At 39.2% G+C, this 23,570-nt stretch overlaps 1 protein-coding gene across 2 annotated transcripts in view; it reads right to left on the bottom strand.

Annotated features, from left to right (window-relative positions):
- Positions 1-23,570, bottom strand: part of DIS3L2 (DIS3 like 3'-5' exoribonuclease 2) — a 328,686-nt gene that overhangs the window by 270,702 nt on the left and 34,414 nt on the right. For both annotated transcript variants that reach the window (XM_012791622.3, XM_012791623.2), the window contains exons 2-4: positions 12,741-12,895; positions 12,042-12,199; positions 3,233-3,286 (exon numbers count right to left, since the gene is read on the bottom strand). In XM_012791622.3, coding sequence (XP_012647076.2) covers positions 3,233-3,286; positions 12,042-12,199; positions 12,741-12,792 — 264 coding nt within the window. In that variant the 5' untranslated portion in view covers positions 12,793-12,895. The remainder of the gene's footprint in view (positions 1-3,232; positions 3,287-12,041; positions 12,200-12,740; positions 12,896-23,570) is intronic.

Raw genomic sequence — 23,570 nt, 5'->3', positions numbered from 1 at the left:
TCCAAAACTAGAGTATCTTGTGTATAGGACTATCTAAGATAGGAGTATCTTGTGTATAGGACTAGAGTATCTTGTGTATAGGACTATCTTGTGTATAGGACAAGAATATAGGAATATTCTAGTGTCCAAAACTAGAGAGATCACTTGCAATTGGGCCTTGATAGTAGCTTTTACAATCTGTTCTTAATTATCTAGAGGTGAATTATTTAGTTTTTTTCCCTTCTCTTAGACAATATTACTACTCCATCAGGGGCCAGATAAAAGAATAAAAGAGGCATGGAAATAAGCTCGTCCTAATATCACAACTGTCTAAAAATTTCTAAATAGCACATGCAAGGAATATAATTTCAACTAGGAGAACAAGTGTGAGCTTTTGAAACATCAGTAACTTTTGCCTTTGCTTGTCAGCCTTTCTTTAACAAGTCAGGTTAATCTATAGAGATATATCATTTGCAAATGTAAATTACATGAAATTAACTTACAAGAACCTAACCAGGCTTCACACTTTAGAAGGACTTTGGGCTCTGGTCCTGCTCTAGCCATGCCCCTTCCCATCAAACAAGGACTTCTCAGGGCGAAATGGATGTGCTTCCCTGGAATAATCAGCTCCAAGTCACTTCCAGGGCATACAGAGGCATCTTCCCCACCAATGGTGGTACCCCCTCAACTTAACGGCTAGCTAAAGGTTTGGGTATTTCTGAGTTGGATATGGATACAGCTCAGACATGTGGGATAAGATGCCCACGTATGTACATGCAAGGGTCCTCACTGAAAGCAAAGGAGCCAAAAGGGAGTCAGGAGTGGGAAGAGAAGAGGGACAGATCAGAGGTGGACCCCTTCTAAGCAGCCACACTCTAGTATGGAGCTGCAAGGAATCTGAGAATTCTCCATTTGAACCCGGATACATGGAAGTACATCTGGTAAGGAATAGACTTTGTCATGGAATATATTTAACTTTATAGTTTGTTAGTTTGATTTATAACTTTTCAATATGTGATTTTTTTTTTTTTTTGAGACAGCGTCTCGCTCTGTTGTCCAGGCTAGAGTGAGTGCCGTGGTGTCAGCCTAGCTCACAGCAACCTCAAACTCCTGGGCTCAAGCAATCCTGCTGCCTCAGCCTCCCAAGTAGCTGGGACTACAGGCATGTGCCACCATGCCCGGCTTACTTTTTCTATATATATTAGTTGGCCAATTAATTTCTTTGTATTTATAGTAGAGATGGGGTCTCGCTCTTGCTCAGGCTGGTTTCAAACTCCTGACCTGGAGCAATCTGCCCACCTAGGTCTCCCAGAGTGCTAGGATTACAGGCGTGAGCCACCGCGCCCAGCCTCAATATGTGATTTAACATAGGTATGCATGTGCCTCCTGTTGTACTTTTGTCCTAGGACCCATACTTGTTAGGAGCTGACCTAACAGAGATTTAACTTACAGAAATTCAATACTATGTACTCAGGAAAGAGACAAAGTGGCAAAATTTTCAAAATGCTATAGTTCCCCTCATCATCACAATCCATGAGAGCAAACTTCAGCGTGCACAGGAGAGGAGAGAGTTGAAATCTGCTCAGTTCCCAGGTGGTTCTTAGGATGAACTCCTTACTGCACTGAATGTGCTTCTCATGCTTAAAAATCCATGGTTTTCACACACGAGGGCTCCTGATAGAATCAAGATCCTTCGATTGAATGTCAGTGAAGAAACAGTCATTCTTTCTAATGTGGAGAAAATGTTGGTTATGCAGGACTTATTAAGAAATGGTTTATCTGTCACCAACATGGTACCTTTCTAAGAGATTTCATAGGTAATTTCTATGATTCCTGGATGTGATTTTCACCTTGTGAGCAAACTTTGGAATCTAACACCCATGTAAACTGCACTTCCACTGTATGAGGGAACTGCTCATGCAGCCAAGTTACCACCTCAAAGCTGACCATCAGTTCTACAACCCAGCAACCAAGGTCCACATATATACCATGTTCTGTCACAGAAACAGAATATGACTCAGAGAGAATAATGAGACATGTCTGTAATACGTTTTATCTGATCCAATGAGTAAGACTTGAACTTGGATGCAAATGTGAATCCTTGGCTTCTGGAAGGCAAGGGAAAAAAGGACTAAACTGAGCTTGAGAATAGGTCTTAAGGTTATTGTAACAATAACAACAATAATAATACAGTTTGAGCATCCCAAATCTGAAAATCCAAAATCTGAAATGTCCCAAAATATGAAACTTTTTGACCACAGACATGATGCTCAAAGGAAATGCTCATTGGAGCATTTCAGATTTCTGTATAAGTATATAATACAAATATTCCAAAATTCAAAAACGTCTGAAATCCAAAACACTTCTGGTCCCAAGCATTTCAAATAAGGGATACACAACCAGTAATAGTAACACCTATGAGGTACATGACTGAACTTACACCGTCACTAAACTTGTTGTCATTTAACATAATGAAATATGTTAACTCAAATATATGCATTCCATTTCCTAATCTATAAGCACTTTATACCCATGGTCTCTTCCACTGTGAAAAATCTATGATTCTGTAGTTATTCTATTTATAGCATCCTGGGAAATTTAGGTCAGGATTTAAGAATATTGCTCTCCCAGCTTTGTACACTCAAACCTTCTCCAGAGACCTGCTGCTAAGTATTACTATATGTCTGTGTAAACTTGCTTTAACTTGAGCCTCTTAAAGTGAGTCATGAACAGATGAAAGGTCTAAAGACCCAATGGTAAAGAGCCTTGTACAAAGTCCTATCACCTGCACAAAATTAAAGTGAGAAACTCTGACCAAAAAAAAAATAAGTGCTACTCATTATTTTTGGACAAATGTTCATATTAGCTCATGCAGATCGAAAGTAGATAGCATATTTGTTTAGGAAAGATTAACTTAAATCAGTGCAAAAAAACCCATAAATCCTTTTAAGCTATAAACCAAGGGCATCCAATTTCATGAACTGGTGGGTAGTCTGCCTGGGTCCAGCTGCTCTCTGCAGCCTCGTGACAAATGCCATCCCCTTCATTTGGCATGTGATTTTAAGACTGGCAGAAGGAGTTGTGAACCAAAAGCAAATTTTGTTTATTTAAATTTGAAACAGATCCTTGCCCATCTTCAACTTTGTTTTACAACTCTGCTTTTTAGTTAGAATATATAATTTCATATATTCCAGTTTCAGAGCACATCTAAAAAATTAAATGTGACATTAAGTTTATTAGCTATTGAACTTACCGGGGAAGGAATGAAGGCTTCATGAAACTTCTTTGGATTAATTCTTAATGCACCCTTTAAAACAAAAAATAAAATCTGTGAGAATCTAACTAGGTATATATTTATGCTTTTCTATGTGCATACTATTTTCTCAATAAAAAGATTTTTAAATAAAAGTTCAATCTAGAAAACAAGTTAGATGTATGAGAACTATTCACTAAATGCATGCAACATGATTTATGTTGCTTTCTGTAACACACAGTTCCATCAAAAACTGACAGCTGGCAGGGCAAGGTGGCTCACACCTATAATCCTAGCACTCTGGGAGGCTGAGGTGGGTGGATTGCTCAAGGTCAGGAGTTCGAAACCAGCCTGAGCAAGAGTGAGGCCTCCGTCTCTACTAAAAATAGAAAGAAATTAATTGGCAAACTAAAAATATATAGAAAAAATTAGCCAGGCATGGTGGCACATGCCTGTAGTCCCAGCTACTTGGGAGGCTGAGATAGTAGGATTGCTTGAGCCCAGGAGTTTGAGGTTGCCGTGAGCTAGGCTGATGCCACGGCACTCTAGCCCGGGCAACAGAGTAAGACTCTCTCTCAAAAAAGAAAAAAAAAAACTAAAAGCTTAGACTGGCACCTTGCTGTAAACAGGGAAAGGTGAGAAACAACAAAGCCTGGCATGGACAACTATGGGGATTTTAGATGCCCCTATATGTTACTCTTCAAATTAACTTAAACCTTGCCTTTCAGAACAAGGTTATCTGGGGATAACATCTCATTATATAATGGACCTTTTTATTCTCCCAGTTCCAAGATCTTTCTACAATTAGTTGTTTCTGTGACAATTTTCAAAGTGATACAGGTTGATTTCCATCCTGGATACTTAGCCTCAAGAGACTGGATACGTTATTTTTTACTCTGGCCCCTCTGCAGAGCTAAATGAGTCAATAATTCAAAATGGTCCATAACCAGCTCTTAATGCAAACGGGAATCCTGGCTCCAACAGCCAGGCCACCCAGTCTGCCTTCAACTTCATGTTATTCCAGCACCAAATCAGGGCCTGCTTCTATTTATGCACAGTGGTGCAGGTGGGGGCCTCTTCAATAGGAGTTCAGTATTTTCAGCTCTTGCAGGAAGCTATAACCCTTCCCAAGTTCCAGCTGCAGTCACAGGCCACTGGAACACATGGATGGAAGCTGTTATTTTTCCAACAGCCAAACTCAAAGGATATCTTGAGAAAGTGTTTTAAGTAACATTTCCCCTAAAATGTTGAAAGATTCAAAAATACCTAATTAACAGAATAGGTGAGAACATAAAGCAGAAAATAATTTCTTTCTTTCAGTAGTGTATCATGTTTAAATTGCAAATGTTTATGCCATAGTATACAATATCATGAACACCCAAATAAACTACTATAAATGATCATTTAGTCCTTAATTGAAAAATTTCTTATTGAGTACTATGTTCAAGACCTTGAGATAGGCAATGTGGAGGCAGAGAATGAAAACTAAACTCAGCCCTTGTTTTAAAGGAAAACATGAAGAATGCCATAAGGGAGGGTGCAGCTTACTTTAACTGGGGCACCAGGAAAGGCTCCAGAGATGGTCTCTGACCTAGTCCTTAAAACAAGAGCAAAATTTCAGATAAATCCAAAGGGAAGTATAGTAGAGGACAATGTTTGCAAAAGTGGTTAAGAGGGCAAACACTCACTCATCCCCATTATGCTCTAACTCTGCTTAGGGTACAAGAGGGGAGGTGTGGAGAGAGAGGGCTAGCAAAGCTCTCCGAGGCCAGTCCCTTAAGAGTGTCACAGCAAATTCACTTCTAGGATAGCTATTTCCAGTTGGAGGAGGGAAGAAAACAACTTATATTTTTCCTAAATATTTATCACTCACCCAAGAAAAACTTCCTAATCATGAGCATGATAGGCACAATGGATGCTAAGTGAGGGAGGTGCGATGGAAAATAATCACATATAGACTCTACCTCCATGAAGCTTACACTCTAGTGAGGGGAAGAGACTCCAAACAAATAAAAATAAATTCACTGAAATTAAATTTTTAACAATTTCATTTTCTGGTTCCAGGCACTTCTTCTCGCCTGTTTTTTCAATTTCTATTCTTCTATCATCCCTTCTAGCTCAGCAAATGGCTAACACATGAAGAAGTACAGAGATAAGAATGCCTCCTGCTTTGAAAGTGCCTTTACTTAGAGTACTTAGAGACGCCATGGCAGGGCTCAGGGCAAAGAGACAGGTTGTTCAGGGCAGCATCTAGGCTCTACTTAAAAGAAAATATATTAAAAGGACCTTAAAGATTTAATCCTTGATTCTCAATCCCAAACTTCCCGATATATATCAGCACACAGGTAAGGGCAAAAGCCTTGTTCCAGAAAAGCATGTGTAAATTTGACTGGAGTATAACTCTTAAGAACTGGACCTCAGAAATAAGCACCTTGAGGGAGTACAGATCATACTAAGAAAGAAGAAACTCTCACAGAGTTTCATAACAGACCAGGGTTGTTCCTATAGCCTGACAGAAGCTGGCAGTAAAGACTGTCAAAAAATGGTCTTTTCATCCTGAGCAAGATCAATACCCCATCTCTAAAAAAAAAAAAAAAACAGAAAAATTAGCCGGATGTGGTAGTGCACACCAGTAGTCCCAGCTACTCAGGAGGCTAAGGTAGGAGGATCACTTAAGCCCAGGAGTTTGCAGTGAACTATGATGACTCCACTACACCTCTAGCCCAGGCGACAGTTAAGACCATGTCTTAAAAAAGAAAATGGTCTTTTAATTAAGAAAATGCCCACAGATATTTTGTTTTATTCACCTATAGAGGTCCAAGATTTTCATTTCTATATTTCTATAACCATCTCCTAACCTGACCCAATCCCCCATCTCTCATCTTTTTCCTACACCCTTTTCTTTTTCCTACATCCCTTTCCTAGGCCTGGAACTTGATCAGTGAGGATCTTACAGCCTCTGTCACTTCTATGAATGAATGCTCGTATGATTCTTTGCCTTAATTGAAACCTGGCTGTCCCCCAATATTATCACTTCCCTTAAGGTCTAGGTATCTCAGGGACTGGAGGAAGAATATCTTCTCCTTGCTTTACCATCCATGGGTTTAAAATTATTTTTTTCCTCCATTATCTTTCAAAAACCCCCCCAATCCTTTGAAATTTGTATCCAGCTATAGCTCCTGCTATACCCCCTTGGTGCTGTCATCTTCAAACCTTTTAGTCATAGCTCTAGTTCACTAATGCTTTGACTTGCAGCTCACTGCCTTCCCCTCCATCCTCATTCCCACAGACATTTTTGGGATTTCATATCCATGTCAATGACCAGACAGACCCTAGCCTGTAACTCCACATTCCTTTTGCCCGCCCCCGCCCCCACAACTCCAGCCATTCTCTCCCATGCTCATAGCCTGGATCCCATCATCAATACTAATGATACTACCTCCGAAAACAAAAAAATCAAATGTCACACTTTCGGCCGACAATCTCCGGTACTTCCAGGTCACATACAGTAGAAACTCTATTTCAACAATGTTTCAATTTCACTAAGACCTCCAAGCCCACAGTCCTAACCACAATTTTACTATTCAACGTCCTCCCACTATGGTTAATCCTTCCCTTGGCCACATAGTTGCATGGCCTGTCATTATCTCTTATCCTTGTGAACCCTGAGCCTTGGGTCCCCTCTTCCTCCCATACTCAATGAGCAAAACTCCCCTCTCAACTGACCCCGACTAACAGCCTTCTCCCTTTATATACCCAAGGGATTGGATAGTACTACAGAAAAATACCACACAATTGGGCTAATTAGTCTAACTCAGCAACCACAAACATGTTTTATTTGGCTTACAGGATGTTTGAGAATGCTTAAAACTGAGGAATTTCACACATAAAAAAATGTGTATTTCCAGATTTTCTTTAAAAATCATAAGATCTAACAGCTGTGGACAGCTGGCTCTACATGGCAGCAATCACCTGAACTGAGTAACAGCTGCTCTTGTAACAGCAATCACCTGAACTGAGTAACAGTAATAAAACAATCTCAGTACCAGTTACACAGGTATACTAAATGCCATACATGGTTTTTTTGTTTCTTTGTTTGTTTGTTGAGACAGAGTCTCACTCGGTTGCCTTGGCTAGAGTGTCATGGCATCAACGTAGCTCACAGCAACCTCAAAGTCCTGGGCTCAAGCAATCCTACTGCCTCAGCCTTCCAAGTAGCTGGGACTAAAGGCATGTGCCACCATGCCCAGCTAATTTTTTCTATATATTTTTAGTTGTCCAGCTAATTTCTTTCTATTTTTAGTAGAGACAGGGTCTTAAACTCCTGAGCTCAAGTGATCTTCCCACCTCCTCGGCCAGCACCACGCCTGGCCCCATACACTGTTTTAAGAGATTTATATCGATCAACTAATTTAACATGGACAACAACCCTATGAGGTAGATACTATTACCATCTTTTTTACAGATGAAGAAACTGAGACACTGAGAGGTTAGGTAAATAGTCTACATTCACATTACATTCAAGCCCAGGCAGTCTGGCTTGAGTCCATGTTTTTAACTACTGCAAACCGCCTGTTTCCACAGTCACCACAGAGCCTCTTCACTCATTTATGCTATCTGCCCCCACACTTGCCCCAAAAACTCAGCACCACACTCCAAGCATCGACCCTCCCCACCTTAGTTAATGGCAACATCAGCTAGCCAGCCACTCAACTCAAAAACTGAAAGGTCATCAGGGATTCCTCCCTTGGCCTCACCTTCCACATCTAATCCTCAGCGCAGCGCATCAGTTCTAGCTCCATGTCCATCCACTTCTCTCCGTCTTCACTGGCACCACCGTGTTCACATCTCTCTATTTTCTAGCCTGGTTTACTTTGATAGCTTCCTAAGTGGCCTCTCAGCTCCCACTCTATTCATCTCACAATAGCCAGAGAGATGTTTTAAAAGCATGAAACAGATCATTTTCTTCCCCTGCTTAATAGTCTTCAGCAACTTCCCACTGTTCTTTGAATAGAATCCAACTCTCCAACACAGCCTAGAGACCCTATATGATTTGGCTGCTGCCTAACTCTCCAACTTATTCCCATAACTCCCTTTGCTCACAATGTTCCCACAGGCTTCCTCCTTGTTCTTCAGAAACACCAAGCCTTCTTCTGCTTGCTGTTCTTCCATGAGCTTACCTGACTACATTCTTTTCCTGATTCCTCAAACGGCTGAGTCATTCTCATCCTTCAGATCTCAACTCAGGGGTCACATGCTCAGAGATCCTCCCTAACCAGCCTATGTAAAGTGGCTCTAATTATTTTCTCTCCTCTTTTTTATTCCCTATTAGCAATGATCACAGTCTGTAATTTCTTCTCTAGTTCTTTGGCTGTCGACTGCCTGCTGAGCATAGACCAGTGAGCAAGATAGGCAAGTCACCTCCCCAGTGACCTGGCACTCAGTTGGTAGTCAAAAAACCATTTGTTGAGCTAATTAATTAATTAATGTCTACAGAGCTGAAGTTCTCTCATCATCTCTGGTATTAATGTTGAGAATATCGTCTCTCCCTTCTAAGTGACAGGGCATTCCACTATAATGTCACCTCTACTCTTCTTATCTTTAATGCACTCCCAAATATTCTCTAGCTGCTTTCACTCTTAACAAATCATAAAGGTACTAGAAACTAGCCCAGCCCATCCTCTGTCTTCCTTGTTAGGAGTTTCCAGAGAGCTAATAACAACTTCACACCAATATTGTATTCTAGGAAGAACTCTGACATCAGGCTTCAGGCAGCTCTCGGGGCTCAGCCTGAACTTCCTGTAGCAAAAGCATCATCTAGGATCTAAAACAGCTGATTCTACCATCTTCATATCCATGTCACCTGATCGTCACCCCAAACTGAAGCCCTGTCTGGGTATGTCTATCCCATACTCTCATCTCCCCCAACATTTCCCATAACAGACTCCCAATACTGTATTTATATAGAGAGAAATGACATATACTCTTCAATGTGAAAACTTGTTTCATGAAAAAAAAAAACTTCAAAACTACATGTACATGATCATGTGTTTTTGCTGGTTAGTTTTTCAAACACTGAAAAGAGATTTCTTTGATCACTGGGGTCTCCTCTTCCCCATGTAGGACAAAACAACAATGAAATGTCAAATTATAGTCAGGGTATTGAAAATAAAATGAAAATGTTACTCTATTCCTATTTTTTTTAAATCTCCCTAATATCTCTCAATAAAAGTTTCTCCTCTTAGTGAGAAGAAAAAAGTCAAAATAGACTTAAGTTTAAATACAAAAGTTAACAAATGTTTCTAAGTATATCTGATAAACTTAATTTTCTACATCAGCATTAAAATATCCTTTTTTGTCTAGCTTTTTACCTTACCCAGCAAAGCTTGCACACAGAAAGTTTATATCAGAAAGCAGATGGACTCTGTTTCTCTGTCTATGAAAATCTTATTTACAGTGTTGTATATTTCACACGGTGACCTCATATCTGGAACCCATTCCTTTCCCCATCTGCAAGGAACAACTGTTCTCATGTATTGGGGGAGGCTCTGGCTGCAGAGTCTCATGATGTCACAGGCCAGGAGGAATCACTTACAAACTCCTGGGAATGAGAATTGTTATATTGATCAGATTTTTGTTTTAATGTCAGCAAAGAGTTGCTTCAAAAGCAAAAATTAAAAGGGAGCAGAAACTAATACCATTACAGAATATTGCCCATACACTATCTCTCTATAGGTATAATTCTATAACTAAAATTCTAAGCTATTTTTCTTTTAAGTTATAATAACTGCAGTTCCCCTCACCCTTTTTCAAAAGATAGTATCCTGATCCTTTATTCAGTCAGTAAATAAATATTTATTCAATATAAATTTATTAAGCATCAATCAAATGCCAGGCACTGAGCTAACTTGTGGAATAAGACATGACCCTGCCATAAAGGAAGTGAACAGTCTATTTAAGGAAACATAAAAGCCAAGAAATGGTAATAGGTTTAGAGTAAAGAGTAAACCAAAAAAGTCAACTTCAGGAAAGCAGTAACAGCCAACTCTGCTTCAAGAATTAAAGTGAAGCTTCTCAAAGAGGGTAACATTTAGGAAGGGATTTAAAGGGCAAGCATGATTACATCAAGATAGTGGGAGAAAGCATTACAAGCTCCAGGAACAACTTGTACAAAGTTACAGAGGAATCAAGGAGCACAATTTTTACAAGAAAATTCTTAAAGCTCAGGGTGAATGGAGGAGAACATCCCTAGAGAAGAGAGTGGCAGGAAACAAGAATGGGAAGACACAACAGGTCCTTGTACACATGCAACAAGGGGAGGGCCAAGAAACATACAGATAAAATGGAGTTAAGTATATGGGGTGAATGATGAAGAGCAAATGAATGGATTAATGAATGGACAAATGCCCAATGTAGCTTCAACTCTCCTAAGAGAAGCCTTGTCAAAGAAATCTAGGAAAAGCTTTTTTTAAAAAAGCCAATAGTACTCCTAGAATCAGAAAGATCAATTCATTTGTTAAAAACCAGTTTCCTATTCAAGAGTCTCATCAATCACATGTGCACTTGACCACAGTAGAAAGGTGATAAAAAGGAAGAGAAGATGACACTACGTGTTAATTGGTTGGATCTTCAGTCAAAAACACAAATATAAAAACCATGCTGTCAGAATGAGAGAAATATGGAACACAGTCAACATTTTCAGTGATCCAGATAGCACATGGCAATATTTCTACATTAATCCAAGAATTATGAAGAGATTTAAATCAAAGACTATGTGGCCCTGCCTCCCTCTCCAGCCTCGTTACCTACTGCCTGCCTTACATTTCATGCCCCAGGAGACCTCAGCTGCCTTATTCCATGTTGTTTCACAAATTCATGTATCCATCAATGCCACTGCCTCCTTCCCACACATATATCACTCATCTCATTGGCCCAAATTAGTCACCCTTCAATACCCACCACCGGTATCACCTCCTTTAGGAAGCCTCTCCAGAAACTTGGAGTACATAATTCCCCAGTTTCCCCCCAGTATTCTCCCATACACTCTGGTCACCCTTTTATCTGAGCTCTTGTTGTTTTATCCCCAAATCACCTGTTCGCATGACCACCTCCTCCCACTGGGCTGCAAGCTCAAAGTACAGAAAGGCAGTCTCATCTACCTTCATCTTGATAGCACCCACATAGTGTGCTCCCTCCCAACCATAACTGCTCTTGGCTCCCAGTGGATGCTCAACAAACATGCTCAGCCAAACCACTGAACTAGCGTAAGAACATAGTTTGTAAACTATAAAGCACTCAACAAATATTGTCTGCTGCTATTTACGGTTTCCTTTCCAACCTTATACATTTTTCTCAGTCATTGAGCATTCACGTTCTCCAAACTGTTCAGTATATCACATATCCAAACCCTATTTCCCACTTCTAAATAGCTCACACTGCTCCCTCCACTTGTAAAGCTCTTTCTTATCTTCACTTATTCAAACTGTACCAATCCATGGCATGGCTCAAATATGTCCCTTCCAGGAAAATATCCCTAGGCAACCCTAACTGGAAATAATGGCTCCCTCCTCTCAAATCCCAGGGCACTTTGCCTGGCCCTGTCTTGTGGTGCTTATCACCTCTAAATGTACTACCAGTCTAAGAAGTACCTGTTGTGTCCTCTTCTCTGTTACACCATCATAACAGCCCTACCCTGTTATGTCCTCAACTCTCTTAAGACACAGAACAGAACAGGAAATCATTTAATGAATGATAGATTGCTTTGGATTCCACATATTCAGGGATTAACCTTCCAGTAGATTTTAATCACCTGGATAAGTGTTCCTTTCTTCAAACCTTCTGAAACATCCTCCTTGGACATGTAGGTTTCAAATATGCTCTTTTTCTTCCCTCGTGTGGACTTGTTCTTTGACTTTTTGTCACCTGGTGAAGCACCAATGCCATGTGAGCCAACCACAGAAGATGCACCTAGAAATATGAGGCAGCAATCAACTCTTTCCTCAAACATTTCTGTGTTTTTAAAACTGGAGATATTATACCTTTTCTATTATCATGTAGAAAAACCAATAAGAGGATGAAACTCCCTGATGATGATTTCAAACAATCACAAAAAGGAAAGAGTGGGTAACAAAACATGAATAAAATGTACACAGATGAGACTTGAGTTTTAAATCAGTACCATAACATGCATGGAACATAATCTAAATAATGGGTTCCGTATGCTTTGCTAGTTTATAGATATAAACTTCTTAAAAATAGGAATTGCTAAAAGATTGTCACTTTTCTGGAGAAAATTAACTGCTGTACTCAATATATTTAATAAAAATAAATTAAGACAATAAGACACCACACCTAATTCTAGAATAAATAACACAGGATAATATTTAACAGGTCACCAAAAGAATTATAGTTCCCCTCAGTCCTAAAAGCCACCCTCAACCTCCACACCCATTCCACTTATATTTCAGTTCTCCAGATGCCAGGGCAGACTCCATTTTCCTTTTGCTACCTCTGGGGGGCTCCAGGGGCCGGAGGTTTGGCCTGTAGTCAGAATGGCTCATTATTGGCTCCAAAGTCGCCTCTTCTCTCCAGATCCAGGGAAGCCTCCACTGCTCAGCTCAGAGTTCTGCCTGCGTTGAGCAGCTCAGTTGTCACTAGCTGAAACTGAAGAGAAATTGGTAATTCGGAGAGCAGTTAACCCATAGCCTCCTCTGTGCTTTCAGAAATTTACTACTTGGATATACTTGAGTGGCAAAGGCAACATTGGTACCCCTCCTGGGTTCGGGTGTCACATTTTCCCTGGCAGTTAGTCAAGCACACCATCTGTCCCGAGTTTCTTTTCATGGCCTTCACCCTCACAGGGACCACTAGACTGTTCTTTGGGCCACATCGACTAAACAGCTCCACAAATTGGGCAATGAGGCAGAAAATAAGGAATTCTGCAGTTCTATTCAGTTTGTGAAATGCACAAAAGTAGGAAGAAATGTGCTTTTGTAAAATAGTATAAACATCTATGGCCGGGCGCTGTGGCTCACGCCTGTAATCCTAGCTCTTGGGAGGCCGAGGCGGGCGGATTGCTCAAGGTCAGGAGTTCGAAACCAGCCTGAGCAAGAGCGAGACCCCGTCTCTACTATAAATAGAAAGAAATTAATTGGCCAACTGATATATATATAAAAAATTAGCCGGGCATGGTGGCACATGCCTGTAGTCCCAGCTACCCGGGAGGCTGAGGCAGAAGGATCACTGGAGCCCAGGAGTTTGAGGTTGCTGTGAGCTAGGCTGACGCCACGGCACTCACTCTAGCCTGGGCAACAAAGCGAGACTCTGTCTCAAAAAAAAAAAAAAAAATAGTATAAACATCTAGAATCTAAAAGCTGTAATGGAATAAATAATAAATTAGGGCCTGAGAGATGACATTTACTAACTTTAATCTTAGACAAATGATGTACCTCTATGAAACCAAGTCAATTCCTTAGAATTCATCAACAAAACCTAATTCATTGCCTTGATGCCTACAACTTGATGCCTACAACTACATAGCAAACTCCAGAGAGTTCACATACTTTCAAAATATGGCAATATTGCAATTAGACATCTCTTCCCTTACTCTTACCTGCTATCACCTCAACCCAGTTGTCTGATTAGAAGCTCAGGCAGCCATGTCTAAAGAAAACAAGAGCAGCTGCCTAGATCAAAAGATTGGGAGGCTGGGGCCCTGCAGATGGCCCTTGGCCTTCCACCTGGATACTGAACGTGTCATCAGAACTTCTCCTTTCTAGTCTCTGCTGGCCACCAGCCCAGGAGTCAAGTTTATACTTGCAAATTTCCAAACTCCTGGTAGGCAGCCTGCTTTCCCACAAAATGAATCAAGATGTCATTCTGAACACTAGCTTCCATTTCCTCTAAATTTCCCACACACATCCTTCACGGAAATGATGTAATTTTCATTTAAATTAAATTAATACTAACTTAGGAGAGAAGATAAGCAACAGAGACAAAAGGTAACAGGCCACTTAGTGATATATGAAGAAATTCACAGATAAAGTTAATCCAATGTCAAGAAAGAAGACAAACAGATGGCCCTGCATATACAGCAAGGGAATGAGAAAGGCACACAGAGGAGTCTAGACAGTCCAGGGATCAAACTTTTTAAACAGGGGGACAGTTCACTGTCCCTCAGACTGTTGGAGGGCTGTTGGAGAGTGTGGCGCACATTCCACACATGCGCACAGTGGGCCTGAGATGAGTGGCTGCTAAGCAGGACAGGCAGCAGTAGCAAAATCACCCGGTAGGCCAGATAAATGTCCTCGGCGGACTGCATGTGGCCCACGGGCTGCAGTTTGAGGACCCCTGGACTCTGAGGGTTTAATCGAGAAATGCATTCATTCACTCATTAATTGAACAATTACCTCTGCAAGACACTATGCTAGGCACAATGAGGGCTACAAAGGTTAATTAGATTTTTAAAATCATATTAAAATCACAACTAATACAAGTTGGGAAGTGATAAGCACTGTACTTTTTAAAGTATAGATAAATGTATAATACATATAATGGGAGGGAAAGAGTATTTCCAGGTCGGGAAATCTGAGAGAACTTTAGGAAAGATTTTAAAGAAGAATTAAAAATGTGAGGAAAGCATACTGTTGGCAAAAGGAAACAAAAACAGAGACACAAACAGAAAAACACAGGCAAATTCTTACAACATTTGGATAGAGTCCAGCCTATAAGAAGGGAGGAAGTGGCAAGGAAATTAAAACAAGTCAGAAGGTCTAGAAAACCAGCCCAGTTTTCCCAAGGCACTAGGGAGTTTCTGAAGCATGAATAATAAGAAGAAAAGAACAACAAACACATCAGAGATGTGTTTCAAGAAAAGTTAACCTGGCACAGGATTGAGAGTTGTCTGGAGTTGAGCGAGACTAGCACCAGCTGCACCTTAGGACAAAAGCAGGACAGACAGTGCAAGGGAAGGCAGGCCTGAACTCACATTGTACAAGCAGACACTGAAAAGAAGAGGCCTTTATCATGTTATTACAAAGGACAAGCTGGTACCACATGACAACCAGGCAGACCTGAAGGTGGGCAAGCAGGTGACAATTGTGTAAGATTTCCAGCTAGGAGGAGACTGGGAAATGGTAAAGTCACTACATTAGAGAAGAAAATGAATTCTACTTGGAGTATTATACAGGTCCACATGAAGTAATTCACCAAATACTTGTAAACTGGAGCATAACTTAGAAAGAGAAATTAGCCAGCTATCTGCATAAAGATGATAACTCAAGAGTGCTGAAGAACAAATGAGATTGCCAAGAAAGGGTACGCTGATACAGAGGAAGGCCTAGGATGAGGAATAAACGAGCAATCTTGCTGCAACATGGTTGTGAAGGCCCATTCACCCTAGAGAAGTCCTGGGCACTCCACCCACTGCCATTCTGAAAGTACAAGTGAACTTCCAATCCTTAACAACTTCCAGAATAAGGCCACTGATATACTGCCCAACCGCCCGCTAGTTTCTAGAGAGAGTGTCCTACCATGGAAATAGCTATATATTCCAAAGCGTTGGTCTGGGGTTAGGATGAACAGGCAGCAACAGTCAAGAGCATCACATGATACAAAAAGACTGGAATGATGAGGAATGGGGAAAGGGACTAGCCTTGAAAAAGAGCAAATCTGAAGGAAGCATCTGAGTGAGAGAAGTGGCATCATGAGACCCTTTATATTCCCCCAATCTGGCACAATGCAGAGCATATAGCAGGTGCTCAAAAGTTTACATAAATGAAGCCTATTTAGGACAGAAGTCAGGTCACAACAAGTACATGCTAGTAAGAAGTATGAGTAGCAAGGCCAGGACCGTGATGGGGCAAGTTAGGCACGTAGAGTGCAAATTTGAAAAATTCCTCCAAGTGCTAATCCCACGCTGGTAGGACCCGAGAGTGAAAGCCTCCTAGAATGTTTGTGCCTTTGGCATCTCACTTGGCTTAGCCTAGCCTCAGCAGTTATGAGTATCAAAAGTAGATGGAATTTATGAACCCAAATAGTGAAGGAAACTCAAGAAGGTAAAGTCAAAAGACATGTTTAAAGAGAGAAAAGGTTGAGCCTATTGAGAAGCTAAGAAGCAGCCAATGGAAAGCAAGAGGTGGAAAAAACAAGTGAAATGGGGCATAATTGATGGAATAAAGAAAAAAAAGGATTAAAATAAGTCTCACTGAAATTAGAAAAATAAACAATTTATATTACAAATCAGTAAGAAACACATGGATTTGTCAACAAGTAGTGCTAAGACACTAACACAATGTTTTAAACTAGCCAATAGATCCCTACTTCATGGCATATTCTGAAATAAATTTCAGTTTGAATAAAATTTAAATGTTCAAAAATAAGAGACAAATAAACTGACAGACACAGAGAAAAGAGGAAAGAAGGGAAGGTAAAGGATGTCCAGAATGGATGAATGAGGAGTTTGACAAATATTATCTCCCAAAACAAAAACAACAATAAAACTGGACAAAACTCCATTTAAAGATCTGGATATTGACCAAAAACATTACAACATATTGAGAAGTGATGGTTTAAGAAAATCTATTAAAGCTTAACAAGAACAGTGGAAAACTATGGTGTTTTAGCTTGAGGATCTTATCATCCCACACCCACTCCCGATTCCTTGGTATAGAAGTCCTATGAGGCAAGACAAGCTATGAAGACTGACAGCTCCACTGCCAGAGGGAGCTAAATTTATTTAGAAAAACATGGAGAATTCCATGTCCACAGGCATTAAAACAAGAATGATTCCCAGGCAAAAAATGAGGTTAAGATCATAGTCACAGCTAGCCTGAGTCTGCAATGCCTCTAAGGGCAAGCACCAGATCAGCAGACCAACCAGAAATTTAACATGGAGAACCAAAGTATTAGACAGCCAAAGTGGGCCTTGATAAGAATGTACTTTTTCCTGCTGGTCTAGAATACTGTGTGCATGCACAACACTACAGATATAAAGGAGAGAAATGAAAGGGCCACAGCAAGCTACCCATCCCTGGAGGAATGTGAGGCCTTGCAAACGAAGAAAGTAAAACCCAGGACAGACATAAACTGCCTGAACTTTGAATCCATTCCTCATGCCTCACAAGAACATTGACAAATGGTGGGACCCTCATTATTTCAAGGAATTTAAACACAACCTCTGACCAATCATGGGATGACCACTAAGATATGCCAACCCAGGGACAACTACTTGATAGGCTGAAAAATAAATACAAGAAAGGAAGAATGAAGAGAGACATCAGCAGCCACACTGCAGGAGGAACAGACTCCATGGAATTAATTAGTCCAGCCAAGTCTGGACTAATTAAGTCCATTAACAAAAAGAGCAACTACCCCCAACACTGGGGAGAAGGGAATCAGAATACAGACTATATTATCAAAAATATCCAGTTTTCATAAGATATACAAAGAAATAGAAAAGTGACCTGTAGGGGAATTCATAAAAACTCTCTCTGGGGGAGCCTAGATTTTGAACTCAGCTGACAAAGATTTCAAAGTAGCTATTACAAGTATGTTCAAAGAACTATAAGAAACCATTTTTAAAATAAAGTATAATGACAATGGCTCATCAAATATAGAATATCAATAGAGAGAAATTAAAAAAAAAAAACCCAAATGGAAATTCCAAGTTGAAAGATACAATAACTGAAATGAAAAATTCAATAGAGAGGCTCAATAGCAAAATTGATCTAGCAGAAGAAATAACCAATCCACTTGAAGATAGATCAATAAAGATTATCCAACCTAAAAAAAAAAAAGATGAAGAAATGTTCTTTTAATTCCAAAATCAGGAATTGTAATAAAGAGCATCACTCCATTTTTTAATATTTTTATGTTTGACTGTTGACTTATTTCAAGCCTCACCACCCTTACCCCCCCCCTTTTTTTTTTTGAGACAGAGTCTCTCTTTGTTGCCCAGGCTAGAGTGAGTGCCATGGCATCAGCCTAGCTCACAGCAACCTCAAATTCCTGGGCTCAAGCAATCCTACTGCCTCACCCTCTCAAGTAGCTGGGACTACAGGCATGCGCCACCATGCCTGGCTAATTTTTTCTATATATATATTAGTTGGCCAATTAATTTCTTTCTATTTTTTGTAGAGACGGGGGCCTCGCTCTTGCTCAGGCTGGTTTTGAACTCCTGATCTCGAGGAATCTGCCCGCCTCGGCCTCCCAGAGTGCTAGGATTATAGGCATTAGCCACTGCGCCCGGCCCCCTTTTCCCCTTTGAACCCACGTCTGGACAGGCTGATAAGAAGACTACATGTGCCCCCACCTTGGCCCCAGCAGGAAATTCAAATTTTGCAAATCCCCAGCCTATACATGAGAATTTCTCCCTAGTACCCTAGCAATTATAAAGGCATAACCCACACCCACTCAAGCCAGGCCAGACCTACTTGCTCTGACCCTACCATCCCCAGAAATCTCTTAAGTAATAAATTTTCTCTCCTGGAATGTGGAGTGCTTTCAGCATAGACATCCTACCTGTTAACTGGGAGGGGGTCCATTCTACCTCCATAAGATGACCACAGAACAGGAATGAAAGATAGGACCATCTTTACAAACCATACAGACATTAAAAGGATTATAAGGAAATATAATGAACAACTTTAAGCCAATTCAACAACTTAGATGGAATGGACCAATTCCTATAAAGACACAAATTATTAAAACTGATTCAAGAAGAAATGGAGAGTTTGAATAGACATATAACAAGTATAGAAACTGAATTTACTCATTTAAAATCTTTCAATAAAGAAAAGCTCAGGTCAAAATGGCTTAACTGGTGAATTCCACCAAACATTGTGAAAGAAAAAATAAACCAATCCCTTAAAACTCTTCCACAAAATAGAGGGAACTCATTCTGTGAAGACAGTATTTCCCTGATACCAAAGCCAGAGAAAGGCACTACAAGAAAAAAAAATTTTTTTTTAACATATAACTCAAATTTTTAAAATTTCTTCTTGGAACAGTTTTATTAATTTGTATTTCTATAGGAATCTGTCAATTTCATCTAAAGTTTTCTGGTAGGGGCGGAATATTGTTCAAAATATCCTCTTAGGTTTTCTTAATACCTATAATAGTGCCATCCTTTTTGCAATACGGAAATTTTCTGTATCTGTGTTGTCCAATATGGTAGCCACTAGCCACATCTTTTGAGCACTATTAAAGAGTGGCTAGTACAACTGAAAAACCATCAGGTATAAAACATTTTTATTTCATCTTTATTCAGACAGGATTTTGAATTCTAGACTGTCAGTTATTTTCTGTCAATACTTTGAGGACATCATTCCATTGTCTTGTGGTCTCCACTGTTTCATTGAGAAGTCATTAATTAGTCTAAATGTTGATTCTTTGAAAGTATGCCCTCTCCCCAACCCTGGCAGCTTTTGAAATTTTTCTGTCTTTTGTTTTCTGCAGATTTACTACATTATACCAATAAAAAGAATATATTGTGATATTCTTTTTATCCTGCTGAGTTGTTAGTCAGGTTTCTTGAATCTACTGCTTAATAACTTTTATCAGTTTGGAAAGTTTTCAGCCATTCTCTTTTCAAATATCATTTTTGCCCATTTTGTCTCAACCCTTCTTCTGGGATTCCAATTACACACTTTTGATCTCCTCAATAACTCCCTCCATCTCTTCAGTATTTTTCCTCCTTTTTTCTCTGAATTTTTCCACTTCACTAATTCTCCCTTCAGCTATATTTAATCTTCTGTTAAACCCATCCATTAAGTTCCTAATTCCAATTATTATGTTTCCAAGTCTGGAATATACATTTCATTCTTAAGTTTCTAGTTCTCTACTAAAAATGTTGAATCTTGACTTTTATCTCTTTGAAAAAGGTAAGTGTAACTATATTTAAGTCTGCTACTGAAACTACAATATCAGAAGCCTTATGGGTCTAGCATTATCTTCTGTTCCTTCTACTTGATTTTGTTCATGTTATTTGATCATGCTATGCCATATTTTTTTAATTATGAGCTACACATTATATTTGCAAAATTTCTGTAGTAATAATTTGAGATCTACAATAATGTTATCATCCTCCAAATAGGATTTACATTTTCTCTGCGAAGCACCTGAGGCAAAGATAATAAATTATTCAATCTCTTTTCAGGGTTTAAGAGTAAGTATTCAAAGTGGAGCCACAGTCACTGTGAGGGCCTATCTACATCCAATTCACCCCTATTTCTAGGTTGTGACCCTTAAGGGTACTAATCCCAAATAAGAGTGATTCACCAAGACCACATATATGCCACATTCTCAGGCCCTTAATTCCAATCCCTATCTCTCTAGCCCTAAAGACCTATCAAATGCACTGCTCAGGTTTTCAGCTGATCCCTCCAAAAATCAGCAAATATGTACTGGAGAAAAACAGTCCCAAATATTAGCCTTCTCTCCCTAAACTTTTATTCTCTCCTAGATATTCACTCTCTTATTATTTCTAAAATACCTTCAAGCAGATTTTTTGAAGGGGAGAATTATGTTTGGTTGGTGTTTCTAGCTGTTGTCTGAAGGAATATTGGTTTCCACTACTTTCTCTGCCATAACTGAGTAGAAGTGCCAACCTCACTCTTAACTCTCTCAGACTTAGTGAATGCCTTAAATTCCCAACTCTTTTCTATATGGACTCTCCTTACAAAATTTCTCTATACCTGCACCTAACTTCTCTCTCCTTCCTGTTTTAGAGGGAAAAATATCCCTACATATTTACAACCTAACCTTTTCAATGTGTGTTCTTCGTCCTATTTTTATCTACTCTAGAACTTTCCCAACCCATTATTCTCTCCGTCAGTGCATTCACAACTTCTAGTATGCAACTAAACTAAGGGCCTGGCCCTGCTCCCCTTCTGCCCACTTCAAGCTACCAGCTACCTTTCCATTTCTCTCATTCCCATCCCTGCCAAAGTTTAAAAATGTGGTCTAGACTCACAAGCTCTATTTCCCCCATTATATACTCTTAATTTTTCTGGAATATTACTTTTATAACGCTGTCAGTATTCCTAGAAAGGAAAATCTACATTACTTACATAATGGCATAGTCTCAGTTTGTTTGATTTTTGTGTAGGATGCCACTGAAAACCCCTTTGGACTACAAACTCTTCATCCTTGGCCTCCAATGCACCACAGTCTCCTGGTTCTTCTTTTTCTCTTTTTCTCTCTCTCTCCCTCTCTCCCCCCCCTCCTCTGCAATTCCCAGATTTCCTTGCTAACTCCTCTTCTTTCTACCATTTATAAGATTCTATTCTTAAGCCTCATCTCACTTCTCTTCTAAACAGTTTTAAATCTACATCTCCAGCCCTGCTCTCTGAAGCTCTTCTTTAACTTTCCAACATCTTGCTGAGTAATATTGGCAAGCACTTCAAATGCAACATGTTTCTAATTCAACTTATTATTCTCCTCAAACTAAATTTTCTACCTGCATATTACATCCAGATTAATGACATCATTATTATCCCTAGGCAGTAAACAGTAGCCATCTAATCTATTTTTTTCCATTAATACCCTATTACCAAATTCTGTCTATTCTACCTTCAAAATGTGTCCTAAAGAAATTCCTTGCTTTCCAAATTGATTAGTACTGTCTGAATTCAGGTTGTTACAACAGTGTATATATCATAAAGATGATAATATTTGTTTAGCAGGTCCCTCAACCACTAATCTCTTTCCTTCAATCCATGTTTCACCCACAACACAGAAGATACTTTATGAAGTGCCTTTTTAAAACTCTCCAGGGTTCCTCATTGTAACTCTGTAATCTAACTTACCTTTCCAGTCTCATCTGTTACGAAAAGGTTTTTTTAATATCATATCAGGTGAATCCCTGATAAAAACAGTAAGTTGGGAAAGCCCATGATTGGCATCAAAGCCTGAAAAATGACTTAAAAACAAATCAGGTTAACAACTATAAACTCTGGAATAAATATCAGAAACAACTACCTGTAGATTCTGAAGAGTAAACAAGTAGAGGCAAACTGTTGGGAGGAGTAAACATCTGGAAAAGTGACTGGTACTGGGGTGAGTTTCATGTGTTTTCATGGTGGTTTTTTTTTTTTTGTTTTTTTTTTGTTTTTTTTTTTGAGGGTGTTGGAGATAGAAACTTTACCTTTAAGCACAGGTCATCATCACAAGGGTGGTACAGTATAGAGAGGTAAAATTTCAACAGAAATCTCTCAGGCTGCCTGACTATAAGAAAAAGAAAGAGCCTGGACAACCACAGATGGCTCCCAGTGGCAATCTAGAAGAGGAAGAGAGCTGAAGAAGAAAATACCCCAATTCTTATGAATACTGTACAAGTCTCAGGCTGACCCCTTATCTGCACAAAATGTAGCACAAACCGAATGCAGCATCACAACGGCTTAAAAATTTGAACTGAGATTAGAACAATCTCGTATAGGACATAAGACTTACAGTCTGAACCTAATAGGGTCTGAAGCTATTAATAATTGCCAGTGAAATAAAAAAAAATCAAGATTCTTCAGAGGAATTTAACAGAATTCAGACTCCACACAAAATGATAAAAATAACATTCAAAACATAATCCATCATTATTGACATATAAAGAACGCAGAAAATGTGACCTATTCTAAAGGGGAAAAAAACTAACACATCCAACCTCAAAATGACTCAGATGTTAGAATTATTAGATGACTTTAGATCAGCTGTATCTATGTTCACTGAGGCAAAGGAAAAGACACTCAAAATGACTGAAAAGATTGGAAATTTCCACAGAGAAATAAAAATTTACTTTAAAATAACAATTCAAAAACTAGTAAATATCTGAAATTAAAGATTCAGTAGTTGAGCTTAATAGAAAAATGGAGATAAAAGAATAAACAATCAGTGAGCTTAAACTTCATCAACAGAAATTACACAATCTGAAAAACAGAAAGAAGACTGAACAAAAAGATGAACAGGGCATTATGGACTTATAGGACAATATCAAAAAGTCAAACATAAAGGTAATTAAAGTCCCAGAAGATAAGGAGAGAAGAGATCAAAAAACATTGAAGAAATATTGACTGAACACATCCCATGTTTGGTGAAACATAAATATATAGATTCAAGAAGCTCAGTGAACCCCAAAGAAAAATTGAAAGAAAACTATATATATATATATATATATATTCATCATAAACTGTTGAAAACCAAAGATATATAGAAAAATCCAAAGCAGTCAAAGGTAAATGACATACTACATACAGGGGAAAAACATTTTGAATGGTGGCAGATTTCTTATTACTTCTCATTTTCTTTCATGGCAGTGAAAAGACAACAAAACAGTATCTTTAAAGGGCCG

Source organism: Microcebus murinus, chromosome 8 (genome assembly GCF_040939455.1).
Source record: "Microcebus murinus isolate Inina chromosome 8, M.murinus_Inina_mat1.0, whole genome shotgun sequence".
In the NCBI taxonomy this organism is placed as follows: Eukaryota; Metazoa; Chordata; class Mammalia; order Primates; family Cheirogaleidae; genus Microcebus; species Microcebus murinus.
This window is presented reverse-complemented; position numbering and strand designations above follow the sequence as displayed.